This window comes from Apus apus, chromosome 4 (genome assembly GCF_020740795.1).
Source record: "Apus apus isolate bApuApu2 chromosome 4, bApuApu2.pri.cur, whole genome shotgun sequence".
NCBI classification, from domain to species: domain Eukaryota; kingdom Metazoa; phylum Chordata; class Aves; order Apodiformes; family Apodidae; genus Apus; species Apus apus.
In genome coordinates this window covers 71322162-71338993 of record NC_067285.1, presented here as the reverse complement: position 1 = coordinate 71338993, position 16832 = coordinate 71322162, and the positions used below count along the sequence as shown (strand labels likewise).

The window sequence follows — 16832 nt, the reverse complement described above, 5'->3', positions numbered from 1 at the left end:
ATTCACAATTATATACATTCTGCTCAGTCATAGTTTGCTGCTCTCCATGCAGATCTTAATTCTCAGTGAAGACAGATTACTCATAGGGCAAGGTAGGATGGTTCAGCACTGTCCTCACATATCAAACACCCAGCTTCACTGGTCTGCCAAAAGACCCTGGCAAACTTCCTCAGGATGACATCCCCTTCTCCACTTGTAGTCCACTGGCTGGAGCCCTGAAAAGGCAACATGACTTAACAGTTATCTGGAAGCAGCACAGCACTCTGCCTGCAGCGCTGGTCCCAAGCTGCTATGTCCTCCTCTGAGGCAAAGCATGAAAGCCTCAGGGGAGCACATGAGTAAAGTTCTTCTGCCTCCAGGCACAAGCTGGCTTGTGCCCAGCCAGTGCTGGGAGAAGGTACTGGTGCAGCTGTACAGATCTAATTATGTACTGTTCAGTACTCTGCTGTTGCCTAAGCCTGGAGACAAAATTCTGCCAGTAAAATTTGCAAGGCATCAACATGTGTTCTTCCTGAGAGGCCCTGAACAAACTAAATACTGAGCAGCTAAGATCCGAGATTAGATCTGATGAGACCCATGTGGTGGATAGGTCTCCCTTTTGTAAGTCAACCCCAAATGAGAGTCCCAAGTAAGACTCTTCCAGAGATTAGCATGGTGCTACTCTCCTTGCTTTCCTCTCGCCTGTATTGCATTCTCATCATAGAAATACTCATGAAGAACATGGGAGACAAATTGTGTCTATATGTATTTTTATATCCTTGACCCAGAACCTAATTGCCAGGCAAAGGTCATAACCACCTGCCCATAAAATAATTATATTTAGCATTTATTTATTTTATATACAACGCAACAGCTCTAGGAAGACCTATGCTGCTACCTCAGGAGAGGCTGCACTGTGCTGGCTAAGTCAGTCTCCTGAGAATTGAGGTGGGTTTGTTCAAATTCTTCCTCTGAATCAGAGATGACATTTCATTTTGGGTGAAACACTGCATTCTTCAATGAGTGTTGCTCCTGGTAGTCTTTGGCTTTGTATAAAACTTGTACCTTTTGAACGGGAAAAGAATATAGCACTTTTAAATAAACTAAAGCTGACAGGTGAATGGAGAGATATGGATTCCAGTTCCTGTTTCACATAAAGCAGAGGCTCCCCTGAAGACTCCTTATAGTCCTTTAAGGACTATAGACCTATGGGGACAAACGCTGGCTTTCCACATCCTCTGACAGCTTGGTTTGGGGGCAACTGAGAGATGTTGCTTCCTCACTGCTTTCGGTGAGAAGATGCCTGATTTTCCTACAACATGAAGGGGTACTAAACTACATAGCTGTGTTCGAGCAGGAGCCAAGCCCAAAGGAGCAACTAAGCTGTGTGACAGGCTGGCTCTTCCACATCCCATCTTCAAGTGCCTGTGGGAAAATCCACACCATGCGGTGGGACACTGCGAAGGTTTGTGACCCGAAAGCAAACACTGACCCAGGCACCATCTCAGAGAGGAAAGCAATGCACTCAATTAGTGCATCAACTTTAGCTCAACACGATGGCTGCAGGGAAAGCTCAGAAAGCAGTAAAATAAAGATATCATGAAACAGACTGAAATATAATTTGTAATTAGTCACTTTTATACAGGATGATGTAAAGTAGACTTAAATTTACAGAGAATTAGGTTGGCAACTGTAGCTTTAGCACACACTGTCATAGTTACTCCAAAATTGTATATATACCATACTCAAACAGGCTTAAAAGAGTTGAAACAGAAGTTTTAAACCATTTGCTTATTAAATAAAGGAGGCTATTTTGGGCAATAACACTTTTGATTAAGGGTTCAGAGTCAATTGTAACCAATATATATGATTGATGCCCATAATAATTGCACACTTCTGTAATCCTTCCTCACCCATAACAATTTTGAGCTTAAATTTTGAATATTATTAATACTCAGACAAAAATAACTAATGGACAATATTACGCTCTAAGCATGTTTGAGAATTAATCTATTTTTGTAAAACTCTTTAAAAATGATGGATACTTTTTCTTGCTTGAGTAAACACTAGCTAATTCTCCAGACCTCCCTTCTCTGTTCACAAAAAACTAAGTCCAAATGATTTCATGGATATTTAAAGAATGGTGCCAAATAGTGCATACACAAAGATTAATTTCTCCACCTGATAAAGATCTGATACCATTCATTACATTGCTAACACTTCAGTACTGGAGTGTTGTTGTTTTTTCATTTTTAAGACAAAACACAATGAATTTAGGAACGATATAAAATGGAGAGAAAAAAATGAGGCAGATGAAATGTAGCTGTAGAAAAAGATTCCAAGTGTAAGTATCATGCTTATTTTTATTCTAGATAAGCAATAGGGCAACTTGGAATAAACATGGATTTAAATTTTCTTCGTATCTTAAATGAGTTCAAAGAGGCTAAACAAAGACACAGAATAGTTGAACATTGCTGTGTACAACACAGTAAACAGATTAAAATTTTATACCTGAGAAAAAAGGAATTTAACTATTCACTACAGCATGCAGAGTAACTGATAAGTTATCACATAAACCTAGCATACGGTTATTAGGCTACAGTCGTTCAAATGTCCTTAATTTTTACAAAGGCTAAAGACAGAAAAAGCTCCAAGACGAGTGTGTGACATAAAACCACAATACAGGAAAAGCACATTACCATCTAGAAGCCTCTCCAGAGAATCAAAATTATCTGCTGTTTTATTATCCAGGGAGAAAGCAGCAACAATTCAAAGCCTGTGGAGTTAATAACACGTTAGACATTTAAGCAGGTCCTGAAAATTAAAATATTGGCAGTTTATGAAGTGCTCAAAGAAGACCTTAACCTGCATACCCTGCCCTCAAATGCCACTTTAAAGCACTGTGTTGTGAACTGTGCCCAGCACAGAATGAAAGGCAGGGAGGGATCTGCAGGGAATGACTGATCAGGTCACAAGCTTGTGATTTTCTCACCAGCATAACCACAGCAGATTCATAAGGAAAGACTTTTTACCCCATCTGACTGGCCAAAACCGAGTAAGAAACTCAATCTTTCCTCATATTGAATCTGTGGTTTAGTTTTTTGTAGGTTGTTTGGCTTTTTTACTCTTTTTATTTCCCCTAATCCATGCAAAATGCACTGGTTTGAAGTACTTCAGTACACATAAAAAACAGTAACATATTTCTCTTCTTAATTCCCTTATCTTCATAAAAGATACCTGCGGGAGAGAAGGGGTTTGAAAAGTTTGCTTTAACTAGCACAGCCCATTCCCCCCAGCAGGCTTTATTTTCCTGCCAGGCTTCTGCTCTCCCTGATCTCCATATGCTACATAAAAATTACCTGCTGCCACCGTTCATATTCCTGTGCTACACGTCAGCCACTTGCCCAGCAAACTTTGCCTTTGTCATTAAGACTTATGAAGAAGAGATGGGAGGGACGGGAGTGTCTCTTACCCTGTCAGAGACAGCCATAAACAAGGTCTCTCCCTTTTATTTCCTTGGAGTTGTATATTTACATACTCTTTATGCCAATCAACTCCCCCTCAAATCAGACCACTTGCCTTGACTTTCATACTACTTTTCTTTCACCATTAATGAATAGAACTATGCATTAAAAATGCATGTGTCAAAACGAATTTTGTTTCCTCTTTAAAGTCAGGTTTCTTAGACATTGGTAGGTTGTGTGAAAGAGTCTCCGGGGAACTGAATCCTCTTCGCTTCTAGTTTCTTCCTGGCTTTCAAAGCTGCTGATACTTCAGGGTGGATGGAGTCCAGTCGCTGTTCACACTGGAAAGCCGTGAGGAAGGCCGTCCTGTAGTTGCTATTCATCCAACCATATAGAAGGGGGTTAGCAAACGTTGAGCACATGGCAATGACGTGGAACACTGTGTAGATCAGTTTGTACTCTTTCAGGTCTAACACCTGACTGTCAATGTCACTGACGAGCTGGAAGGTGTGAAATGGCAGCCAGCTGACAGCAAACACTACAACCACACACACCAGCATCTTGGTGGTTTTCCGCCGCCGGTGGTGGTAGTGGTCATTCCCAGCCCCAGGACTCACGTGGTTCTTGAGCTTGGTCCAAATACGGGCGTAGGCATAGGAGATGACTGCCAGAGGCAGCACGTACTGGATCAGGAGCATGGAGATGCTGTAAACAGTGCCATAGTTCAGCTGCCCCTCCCCTGGCCATTTCTCAGAGCAGACCACGATCTTGAAGTCAGGAATTATCTCAATCAATGAATACTCACGGAAGATGGCCAGAGGACTTGCCAACAGGGCACTGACTGCCCAGGCAACTCCTATAATCAGGAAGCTGATCCGCTTAGAGATTTTGCTTTCCAGGTGGTAGACAATGCAGCGATGGCGATCCAAAGCGATCACAGTCAAAGTTACAGTAGACACATGCACAGCAAGAGCCTGGGCATAAGGCACCAGGTGGCACAACACCGGACCCAGTTTCCACTCTCCCAACAGTGTGTAAACCAAAGTGAAGGGCAGGCACAGTGTATTCACCAGCAGGTCTGCCACTGCCAGGTTGGCAATGAAGAAGTTAGTCACCGTGCGCATGCTTTTGAACTTGATGATCACGTGGATAACGAGGGAGTTGCCGATCACCCCCAGCAGGATGATGGAGCAGTAAGCAAAGATGAGGATTATCTGCACTTCAACTAGTGTTGTGCTGTCCTTCAGTTCTGGTTTAGGGTCCAGAGCTAATTCATTGAGCGGTGTGGTGTATTGAGGCAAGTACAGTTTGGTGAACAGCTCCACCTGCATTTCATCTGTCTGGTTTTCTCTGCCTACTGCTTCCAGGGGCCCCATCCTTGCAACAGGCTGGCCTGAGCAACAGACCTGTCCCTGAAAACAAAACAGTACAAGAACACGTGGAAAAATCAGTCCGCAGTGGCTAAGACAAGAAGTAATGAGCTAAATCAACAGCTCTTTCCTCTAAACCACGTTCTATATCTCAGGATTAAGACAAGATCCATCTTAGTATATTTAAATTCTGTTGCCCTTACATTTGAAGCCCGATCCCATAATATTACTCAGGCATGACTCCTGCTGAAAATTGGGACAGATTTCAAAAGCATTTCAAAGACAAAGTTTGCCTAAGTAAATGCAGAAGGATTAAGATCCTGCTGGGCAGCATATCCTTTCTTACAATCCACTACCTAAAACTACTGCTGATTTAGCACAAAACTTCCATTAATACCTATGGGAATTCTACATGGTACAGCACCATCCAGACTCTTATTAGCATAATAATCTTCCAGCTTTCCATTAATGGAAAGTGGTTCCTTTAAATAGTGACTAAATTCTTACAGATTTATGCCCCACCTTAATATCAGAGAACTAATTACTTTTTTAAGGAAACCTTATTTTAGGAAAGTTTGTGTCACAAGGCAAGCAAGAATATCACATTAACAGAACTGAAATAAGAGGGTTTCTCTGAAATGACTGTGTAACCAATTAATGCTGAAATTAACTCAAGAAACAATTAAATTCAGTTATACATAATATTTCCTTTCTGTGCAATTTTTGGGAAAACATAGCTCCTTGGAGGCTGCCAATCAGGGATTCATTTCTGTCTGCAGTCAAAGAGAAGAGCAGATCATTCTCCTGCTGATGTCAGTAAGAATTTCACCACTGGTATTAAAATCACATTTTGTTGCCTTCCCTATACAGGCTGAGCCAAATTCTCTGCTGCCCTAAGACTTCAGCAAGCACGGATGGATGTATGGATGTTGTACAGTTAATTGCCGACTTGGGACGTCAATCCTATGTAAAACGAGCATGTTCTCGTGCAAACTGCCAAGCCCATGGATGTCACGGCAAGTGAGCACTGGGCACCTGGGAACTCCTTGGCTTGACCTGGGAAACTTAAAAACTTAAGAAATTGCCAGTGCCCAGTGGGCTCACCAAGAAAACACCGCTGTTCACCACTAAGAGAAAAGCCAAACCTGAGTTAGTAACTCTTCCCTTTTTATACATTTTCTCTGCCAGGGCAGAGAAAAAAATGTCAGTTTCTTGCCATGAGGTATTACACATAGCTTAATCCATCTTGAATTAAAGTCTGCCTAAAGAGATAGTGTAGCTATTAATGCCTTCAGTTTCTTGTGACTTAAAATATATATAATTTATTTTTTTTAAATCAGATCCACTTCACTGTAGATTTTCATCCCTGCTTCTGTCTCCATTAACATCCTTAGATGTGATTTCCTAATTGAGAGACAAGCCTTGTCTGCCAGTAGGTGACTGAGCCCTTTGTATTTGCGTGCATCCCATACAATATCCCAAAGAATTTCTCTGTGCATAAGCTCTTTTTGCAAAAGCAACAGATTGACTGCATAAACTGAAAGGTATTTTTTCCCCGAACTAAACTGGTCACAATTATGTTATACTGTTTAGTCTACATTTACTTTACAATTAATAGTGTAAGCCTGAGATGTGAAACACTGAGAGATACGTAACTCAGATGTGTCAGCTGTTCATGCAAGCTTAAAGCTTACCCTGCAGTTTTTAGTAATATAATCAGTTATCAACTACTAGCTTAAGTAAGGGTGGCAGGAAAGGATTCCTCATTAATACACCTTTAGTCCACCAGGTTAAAAATGTAAGATATCCACCACAATTTGCATAGCCAGGATTATGCAGAAATTCAGTTCTCTGCTGAGCTTTTGCCTTCAACCTGCATTAAACAATTATGCTTGCATGTATTATTAGGGATTTGGTGAGGTCCCAGGGCCGTCAGGTGCTCCAAAACACCATTATTTTTTTTTCAGCGCAAAACAAGAGTAGGTCATATTTATACACTGTAGTGGAAGAGAGAGAGAAGGCAAATTTCCCAGGTTTTCCCTTTGCCATGAATCCAGGGAGGAGGATGTAACTCAGCCAAAATAATCTAGCTTCCCTTTCTTCCCAAAAATAGTTTCACCAGTTCCTCTAGTCCCTGACTTTCTATTCATTCCTACTTCCAACCATATTTTTTTTTTTCTTATTTCCTTTTTTTCAGCAAAGTCTTCTTTTCTTCTGCTACTTCAATTTTATTTGTTACTGCCCTGTTCAGGCTGACGAGGCGTTTTGGTCTTGTCAATATCACAAAGCTGAGGAAGGGAGGAGGGACAACCAGGGTTTCAAGCAGAGATGAGGTGGTGTGTCCGTAAGCAACGAAATAAATTGGACAAGTTTGACATTGTCAGTGGGACAGGTAAGTGAATAAAGAATCAACTGCTTTTGGAGCACAAGGGAAACTGATGTGCCATGCACTACCTCAGTAGACTTTAACGGGACCCTTCCTGTTCTTTTATGGCACAAACTCTCCAGCCGATGACATTTACAGGCACACCTTGTGTACTGCACAGCACTAGGGGTTTTACTCCATGTTTTTTCCCCAGCAGCCAGATCCTCAGAGGTGGGCATCAAATGGCATCTTACTTCCATCAGAGTAAGGCCCATAGAAGACTTACATCTGTTCAGCGAGCAACCAAGCAAAAAGGGCGAAATACGTGATTACATTAGCAAGCAGCGTTTCCATCAGGACCGCAGTGCTTGCGCTGGGGAAGGGTTTGGGGTTAACACTGGAGGCGGAGGTGGCGGGGCCCCTGCCCCTTTGCTGCCGCCGCTGCCCTCCCGCTCCCCGGACACCCTGCCCGGGGGAAGGCACCCAGCCTCGGCGCTGCGGGAGCCCGACCGTACCCCACGGTCGCCGCGCTTCCCGGTGTGTCCCCCTTCCCATTTCCACCTCCCTCCCGCCTGGTGGGAGGCGAGCGCGGCCACCGCCGGCGACAGGCAGCCGAGCCGGGCATGGCAGGGAGGGAAGCGGAGCCTCCTCGCCCCGCAGCGGGGCGGCTACTCCCGGCCCGGCGGGTCCTCCGATCCCCCGTCCCCTCACGCACTCACCGGGGCTGCTCTCTCCTTGCTGGCGATGGGGCAGCGGCACCGCACGGCCCCGCACGGCGCCGCCCGTCCAAACTTCGGAGGCGCCGGCGGCGGCAGCGGCCCCGCACGCCGCGGGGGCGGGACGGGGCGGGGCGGGGCGGCCCGGGAAGGGCTCGGGCGGAGCCGGGAGGTGGTGCGGGCTGCGGGCGCAGGGAAGGGGGCTGCGGGCTGTCGTTCCGTGCGGTCTCGGCTGCTGCTCCTGAGGACGCGGGAGTTGTAGCCCTGCCGGAGTGAAAAAAGTGGGGTTGGGAGGAAGGGGGCTGTGGCAAGTCCGAACTGATGTGTGCGCCTCGCGGCTGAGCCTGCTTCCTGGTTTTCCAAGGCCCCACACTGCCTTCTGGAATAGCGTAAAGGGGGTGCCTTTGCTTCAAACAACTGCTGAAATCCTTATTAGAAGCATCCCAGCCTTCACAGATTTGCTGTGCCCTGTAAGAAGATGTGGGTATTGCCATGGCAGGTGTTAAGATAAATAAAGCATTTATATATTCTATCAAGAGTGAAATAAAAGATTGCATATTTATTTACAATGCTGCAGAGGTGAAGACAACAGCTGCTGTATTTATTCACATTTATATTCGGTAACCTTTCAAAAAGGTCTCTTGCCACCCAGTTTAATTGAGGACTAACTGCAGCCAGCATTACTTCTGGTGGGGTCTAACTTCATTAAATCAATCCAGTAGGCTCTACTTACTATTTTGCTGTGTGCCTCGTGTGTCTCTCCCAGGAATAACTTCTGAGGTTCAGAGTGTCTTCTCAATGCATGGATGGAGGGCCTGATTCTGTGAATGGTGCTTCAGCCCTAGTTGTTGCTCCCAAGAACAGGAGCCAGAGCACTCTCCTTACTCGGTGGCTTGCACAATTCTCATTCCAAATCTTACAGAAAATGCTATCCAGAGCAGGAATGCTCCTTTACTTCCTGTTTCTCAGGAAAATTTGTGTTTATATTTCAGGCAATTTCCAGGATCAGCAATATTATCTTCCCTCTTTTGTCTTCCTTTTCTTCCGAAGGCAACTCTGTACAAGAGATCTTCCTTTGTCAACAGTAATGCTCCTTGCTTTGGTTACAGCTCAAAATTATGCTCTTAACAAGAGAACAAAATGTAAATGGACTATCAAGGAGTAACTTCAGTGATTTACAGTTGTTTTTGAAATTCAGAGTGTGTATTGAGAACCCCCTTAGATCTTTACTAATTCAGGTTGTCTCTTCTTGAAGGGCCTTGCTCTTAGTCCTTCAGCACTTCTGAGACTGTTAATGGAATGCTCCTAGCTTGTTGCAAAATAGATTTCTTTGATGACTAAATAAAGAGCCAGGAGTTTCAACTCTCCTACTCGTGTTTATTTCATTTCTCCAAGACAATTTAACAGTACAATGTATATTTTGGTCTACCCTCAGATATAAATTCATACAATGAGTTTTAGTAATTAGAGCGTTTGTGTAATATATGGCTGAAATAACCTGCAGTTCATCCTTTTCCTTCTCTTACAAATATTCAACAGTGACATTTCATTCATCTTAACAGTTTTGCTATTGTGCTCTACTCCCCACACTCCTTCTAGCTTAACATGTATTTTTGCTGTTCCTAGTGTATTAAAGAGTGTACCGAGATGCTACAAAACTTCACAATCAGAATCCCATAGCTAAGGAAAGGCTGTTCCTTACTTTCACTTCCAAACTCCTGGGGAAAGTCAAGAAGATGTGCAGGTTCATAGAAGCTGTTAAGCCAGCGAGGGTTGGCTTCCCAGGCAAGGATGAGAAGGTGTAATTTCTGGTTACAAGGTGATTCTGTGTTCAGGCACAACTGAAACACTTAATGGAAATGCATTTCCAATAAACAACAGTGAGTTTTATTGCTCATAAAGTAGTGGAATTTAAGGGCCCCGTAAACACCACTTTGAACAAAAAGCCCATGGAAACTCTAACATCAAGGGCAGAAAGTTAAGTAGCAAATGGGCTATTCCATACGAAATGTGCTGCTGGGTGACCATCTCCAAAGCAACTGTGGATACTTTTCTTTGTGTGCACTTAAATTGTCATCCCATAACCATGACAAGCCATGAGTCATTGAATCACACAGACATATAGATTGGATGGAACTTCCTCCCTCATGCTCAAATCAAGTCTAGATGCAGAAGGTGGCCCAGGCTCTGTCCCCAGGGGACTTTTGAGAATCTCCAAAGAGAGAAATACTGCCATCACTAGGCAGCCCATCCCAGGATTTTACAGCTCTCAGTAAGACAAAATTTCCTTGTATCAGGTCAGAGTATCCCATGCTCCAGCTTGTCCAAAGCCTCTTGTCCTAGACCTGTGTTCCTCCCGGTAGTTGTGGACAGTAGTTAGATTTGCTTTTAGCCTTGGCTTCTTTAAAGCTGAAAAAAACTCAGTTTCCTGAGTCCTGCTTTGAATGTTACCTGGTCTAGCTCAGATCATCTTCGTGGTGGTTTGTTGGACTCGCTCATCATTCAATGTCTTTCTAGCACCGGGAGTCTCAAATGGGACCCAGCACTCCAGATGTGGTCTCACAACTGGTAAATACAGGGGAATGGTCACTTCTCAACCTGGTAGTTATGCTGCTGCTATGTCTTGATTTAGGCTGCAAGTTAGGCTGTGTAAGTTGGCTTGCACTAAATAAATTAACTATGTGAACTTTAAATCCCAGCTTCCTATTTAAGGCAAGCCTATAAATGAGCTTTTGCTGTGAACATGTTTATGTATCGAATGCAGATAGTCTAGCATAACAGCTTGAAAAAAAAATACCTGTTGGACATATGTTGTTTCTGCTGTAAATCACACTTAGAGAGGTATTGCAGGGTGTAAGGAATTTGGTAGCTTACCACCAGCAGTATCTGGTTAACTCTCTTTACTGTTACAAAAATATCTTGTCAAGCTCTGTCCATTATAGACGTTTTTTCAGCCAGAATAATAAGCATTTCTGCCAGCTTCTCAGAAGTTTTCAAGTTCTCAGGAGCAAAAGAAAGGTCTGCATCTAGCATCCAGACTTGAAGCAGTAATGATTTCTGTTTCAATCATAGAACTAGAAAAGAGCTGCAAGTCTTTGTCCATAAATTGTCCAACATCAGATTTACTGGAGTGGCAAATTAGACTTGATGAATAACAGCAAGACAAAAGAGGCAACTCTCCTATCCCCTGTCCTCAGACAATGTTCTTCTTATTTCATTTACTGAAATTAATGAATTTAAAAGAAACCACTGCTCCTTGAACACTGACCTTTTCAAATCTGTACTGCCTGCCCCTCACTGGAACCAAACTCTGCCAGTTCTTAACCATGCAGATTTTCCTGGAGTGAGTCAGGTTTTACTGAATGGAGCATTCAACATAACACGGACAGTACTTCGAAAATAAAATGGGAAGAAAAACAGTAATACTTGAAAATGTGACCTTGAGAGAAAATATCTGCCTTAAATCTTTTATATGGTGCCAACACAGAGATCATATAGCGTAAAATTTGCAGGACAAAGATTTTTATTACTTAAAAGACTGGAACAAAAGTGTTGAAGTAGCTAAAGAACAAAGTTTTTACTTACATAGACCTGTGAACATTTTGGAATAAATTTATAAGCTGTTGTTTGTTCTGATTCCCTTTCAGTTTAGATTCAGTCTCACAGGTTCAATTCTACCTATCTCTCTTTTTCAAATGCAGTAATAAGAAGCAGCTGCATGCTGTGTGTTTGCTTGTATGTCAGTTGTTTCTAATTCTGGAAACCCTTGGCTGTTACAAGCAGCAATGCCGTTCACCCTTTGTTTTGCCTAAAAATCATTCTTGTAACAATTTTGAAAAATCAGCTGTGTCCATAAAACTTAATTGGATGGTCTTCAAGCTCAGTATTTTACATGGAGATGAAATCCATGGAAGTGATGAATGAATTCTCGTTGGGACAAACAGAACTAAGCTGGAAAGATGGAACCTTTGTCTTACATGTGTTCCTCTCTCTCCAAGTTACATTTCTTAGAATGTAGAAAACTGATCATGAAGTTTACATGCATTCTCTTCTCCTTGTAGAGAGTGCACAGAGCATGCAGCTGACTATACATTACTCAGAAATATATTTTACTGAGCTTATTTTTTAAAAAATATCCATATGATTATTTTGTTGTTGTTGTTGTTACAATTTGATACTTTTTCCATCAGAAAGGAACTTTCTCAGGTTGCTCTTAAGCTCAAGGAAATGTGTCATCTTTTGACCCTTGCTCAGCCAGCCTACATTAAGTTTTGGATGATTGTTGGTATGATTGGCATCTAAGTCCTGAAGAGATGCTTGGAAGAAACAATATGGATGAGATAACCTATTGCAAATTAAAATACTTGGTTGAACAATGGCATCCAAGAATGAAGACAGCCCTTCTGATAGTGTACAACACAATGCTGTATAATATGTAATGTGACACAAAATACGTCATGGTCATTGTGAGCATAAATATAAGATCTAACTGAAAACAGTTTCCAAAAATTTATGAAACTGTGTCATCTGACATTAAAAAATTGTGTTTTTACTTGCAGTTCATGGGACAGTGACACAATTGCTAAAAGCCAAGTGACTATCTTTCCCACATGCTGTTGAAAGTGAATTAAGTCTCAGAAGTTTTCAGCAAACAATTTCCTTTCATTATTTTTTTCCACATTTACAGAGAATTTTTAGGCTGTGCTAGACCACTCACTGGTTTCATCCAGGGTCATTCTGTACCTCTATGTGGCATTTTATACAATAATGCCACTTGGTAGCAATATATGGCGTTACATGAATGGATTTAATTTTCAAGCATTTTTGAGCTCGAGAAATTACTTTGGTTGATGCAGAAGTGAAAAAGGAATACTTTCCGTACCTATTATAACTTCAAATAATTTTAAAAATTAAGTACTTACTGTTCCTTTTGTGCACTCTGTCACAGTTTTGGAACTTCTGAAGAGCATTTGTTCTAGGCTAAATGCAGCAAACTTGTACAGTCCTCTTCTCAACATATAATCATCTGACTCATACACCAACATCCAAGAATGCTGAAAAGTTTCAACCACTCCATCTTCTTCCTTGCTGATACAAGGACAGGATACTTTCCACTACAGGTGCCACATCTACTAATATCATGGCACTTTACTGTCCCATTTTTGACTGACAGCCCCAATTTTGAACAAGCTAAGCTTGTCAGCCTGGCTTCACAAAGTTGAAGAAGTGCTCTGATACTTTATAGAGTCTGCCTCCCACTCAGAATTGAACTGGCAGTTTTCTAAATGAACTCCATTTTCCTGTGTTAATTGACCGTGATTCACACCCACATTTTGCCGAGGTTGATGGCATTTTAATTGCTGGGGGTATGTTAGGATGAAGGAGTGGGGATGGGAAGAAGCTTGGACAAAAAGTGGGTAGGGTTTTGGCAGGTTTGGAAGGCTAACTGTTCCGTGATTGCATACAGCTAGGAGATCAGCAGCCAGAGCACCATCTGTGCACACAGCTTACCCATCCCGCCCCGCTTCGGCACAAAGGAATGTGTCCAGCTCCCGCTTTTCCGGATCAGCTGAAAGCCTCCTTTGTGTGAAAGTCTGCAACCGTTCCCTGAAGATGTAATCCCAGCACGTCCAACTGGCAAGCAGACCTTCCTGCAGTGCAGGTTGCAGCTGGGAAGGTTCAATTGCTCTTCAATGTCAGCTCCCTGCCCTGCAAACTGCAGAACGATCATCTCAGCGTCCTGGGAAATGGTAAGAGATATATGACACCTCATAGAAATGTGAAAGTATCTTAAGAGTCTGTGTGTGGCTGTCTATGGCAGAGGTGTTTGCATCTGAGCTGGTTGTCCTAGACTTCCTCTTTACTCGGGAGGGAGATACTTACTCTAACAGGTGGGGTTTAAACCTTGATTCATCCCCTCCTAACACAGATAATTGGGCTTGGTCAGGTGGATAGCATCCTAGACACTGCTGACTGTTTACAACACCTTCTCTGACTGTAGGGGGAACCTCAGCAGATAGCTCTTTGTATGCTGCAGGTATCTAAACTTCAGTGAAAGGAATTCTACTTGTTGCTGCTGGTGTCAGGGTGACATGTGAGTCAATTTTCTCACCATCAGTATCTCGACTGAAGTCCAGTATATGAGTAGTTGTTTCCCAGACCCTCAGAGACATTTAAGCACCTAGTATCCATTAGTTTCAGGTACACAAGTTATAAAGTATTTGGGCCTTAATGCTGTGCAGATGGTATCAAATTTGTCCTTGCAGATTCTTTGTGTGACATTCTCCTTGTGCACAAAGACTGGGGGGCTTGTCTGCATGGGGCAATCAGCCAAAATAGCTCTCCCAAAAAAGTTCCTGGTATAGTTTCTCTTCTCCTAAATATCATTTATTGTGTTCCAGACCATAATATCTGTACGACAAGTCCAAAATTGTGAAACATTGGGAAAAAAATGTTACATTTATCTGTAAGCCTATAGTTACCTCTGTATAAGTTTTTGTCTTGTTGGCGATCTTACTTTCTCACAGCTGTCTAATCCTTTAGTTATTGGTGTAGATGATCGCAGGTTTAGATGGATCTGTCATTACATGAAGTAAATACCATAGAACCCAACCAACAGTTCAATTGAGGAGATTCAGGAAAAGCAAGTTTCTCTACAGATTCTGTAGCAGAGTTTTGTTCAGTGGTTAGAGACCACTCTGCTTCTGTCTCTCTCCACACATCCTATCTCACCTGGCTTTTCTATTATGTACAAAAAGTGTGTTCTGTAGCTCTCACGAGTTCACTCTCCCTCTTTATTCCAAAGTCTTCCCTGTAAGTTTAAGTTTCATCCAGTATTGATTCCTACCAGTCAGGACACTCCCATCCATTTCTGATTTATTTCATTCCTAGAACCTTCTTTCCAACCTCATTTTATCCACAAGTCACCATACATGCCTATTTCTGCTCTTGATCTCCCCTCCTTCCTGTCAGATGTACCTTCCTCTAGGCTAATGCTACGTTTTTTTCACCATCAGAAAATAAGAAAATTGTGTTAATGTCTGTGTGTGAGAAGAAAAGAGATTATATTAATATTTGTCTTTGCCTCACTACAATTTGAGAGAAAAATTTGGCACATTTATCGCCTTATTTCTCTCCTCATCCAAGGTGAATTGCCAAGTAGTTTTGCATGTTTTTAGCATTATGATCTTTTTCTTTAGTGCAAATGTATCTGGCCTACTTAGAAGGAAAGTAGTGAATATAATTAACAGGAATTAAAATAAATACTTGGGTAATTTATGTTGGATTTTATACCACCTTATGACATCTTAAATAATTCTATCTTATGAACAAGTCAATTGTTTAATTGATTTGCATTGTCAGAGACAAAAGACAGAGGCATAGAACAAAATAACTTTGTTTTTTTTCCAAACAGTCCAGAACACCCGTATTATTTCTGACTGTACAGCAACTGATCAGAACACACATCCCCATGTCAAAAAAAACAGTCGGTTCTGTATATCAAGGCATTGCTTTTCCCCAGAATGGATTTTTTTCAGTAGTTTACCTCATTTTCTCAGATCTTACACATACGAATCAGCCCCAAAGTAAGGTGGGAGCTGCTATTGGGAGATTCTGCACTGCATTTTCAGGCCAGCTTGTGATTGTATACTCTAAAATTACAGAAAAATCATCAATGTAAAGAATCTTCACTCTCCCTTGCCAACTATTTACTTGCTCTTTTGGAGTCACCTGGCATTTTGAGTATCTTATACCTGGAGCTATAATGCCTACAGCTTTCTCCTTGAAATGTTAAGGGCTGCTAAGCAAACCTCAGCTTCTAAGAAGAACATAGAAGTGAAAGGTTGTATTCTTTTTCCTTTATGTGTTTTATCACTGAAAACAGAGGTAAAATTGGTACCAGGTTTGAACAGGGGAGAATAAAACTATTAGCTATGAAGCTGGTTTGTCTAGGCTGCCTCCAGGAGCTACCAACCTGAAACCTGTTCCTCTTAGAAATCCAGAAATCACCTACCTTAAACATACTTTTCTATGTCTCTTCACCTTTATTGCAGTGAAAATATATTATTTTTGAAAAAAACCTAAGCATAAAATATTCTTTTGAAGAGCCACTTTTTGCAATATGAGGCAGCAAATCCATGAGCTTGAAGGCAAAAGTGCTTCACCACGCTCAAAATTCTCTTCAGGAAAAGTAAGTTGAGGCTTCAGCCACTTGCTACAGCAGTGGCTTGCAGCATCCACAGTCCATCATCTCTCACCTTCTTACATGTGGATCTCCTGTACCTGGAGGTGTCTAATTGACAGTCTAATTCGATTGTCAAGGAAGTCTACAATAGTTTTACTATTGCAATGTTGTAATAAGATACTAATATTTACTCGTGAAAAACAGTCCATTTGTTGGTTATGCTTCTTTGTGAACTTTTCCCCAGCATAATGGAAAGAAAACTTTCAGTTAAGAAAAATGTATGTTTAATATAGATGACACACCCAATTCTTTGACTTTTTGCATGGTAAACTCAGTAGAACAATGTAGTAAAGCAGCAATATGGTCTACTATAGTATTAAATATTATTTTGTATTAATTTTCATGTAAAATATAATTATTCATGTATAGTTGTGAATAGAACAAGATTCTGCATTCTGTCTTTCTGTAGAAGATATCCATTTATACTGAAGAGAGTTCACATTAGTAAAACCTTTATTATAACATGACATTAATAAGTAATACCAAGTGTACAAGGGGAGAAGAAAGATGCAAACTTGAAAATCAGGTTTATGGGAGATTTACACATGTCAGACTTTAAATAATTTCCATTCTGTTAATTCCAGGTGAGTTCAGCCCATGAACTTCTGATACTGTACAAATGAATCTGCCAGTACTACATTGGTGGACTATTATTTGGTTCCAGATCTAATGTACTTTCTTTTTTCCCCAAAG

The 16832-nt window shown here is 41.6% G+C and overlaps 1 protein-coding gene across 1 annotated transcript; it reads right to left on the bottom strand.

Annotated features, from left to right (window-relative positions):
- Positions 1–1626: 1626 nt before the first annotated feature.
- NPY2R (neuropeptide Y receptor Y2) lies at positions 1627–7973 on the bottom strand. Its single transcript, XM_051619843.1, has 2 exons — positions 7898–7973; positions 1627–4855 (listed from the first exon to the last, which is right to left on the bottom strand). The coding sequence occupies exon 2, from the start codon at positions 4817–4819 to the stop codon at positions 3662–3664; it is 1158 nt and encodes a 385-aa protein (XP_051475803.1). The 5' UTR covers positions 4820–4855; positions 7898–7973; the 3' UTR covers positions 1627–3661.
- Between the last annotated feature and the right edge of the window lie 8859 nt (positions 7974–16832).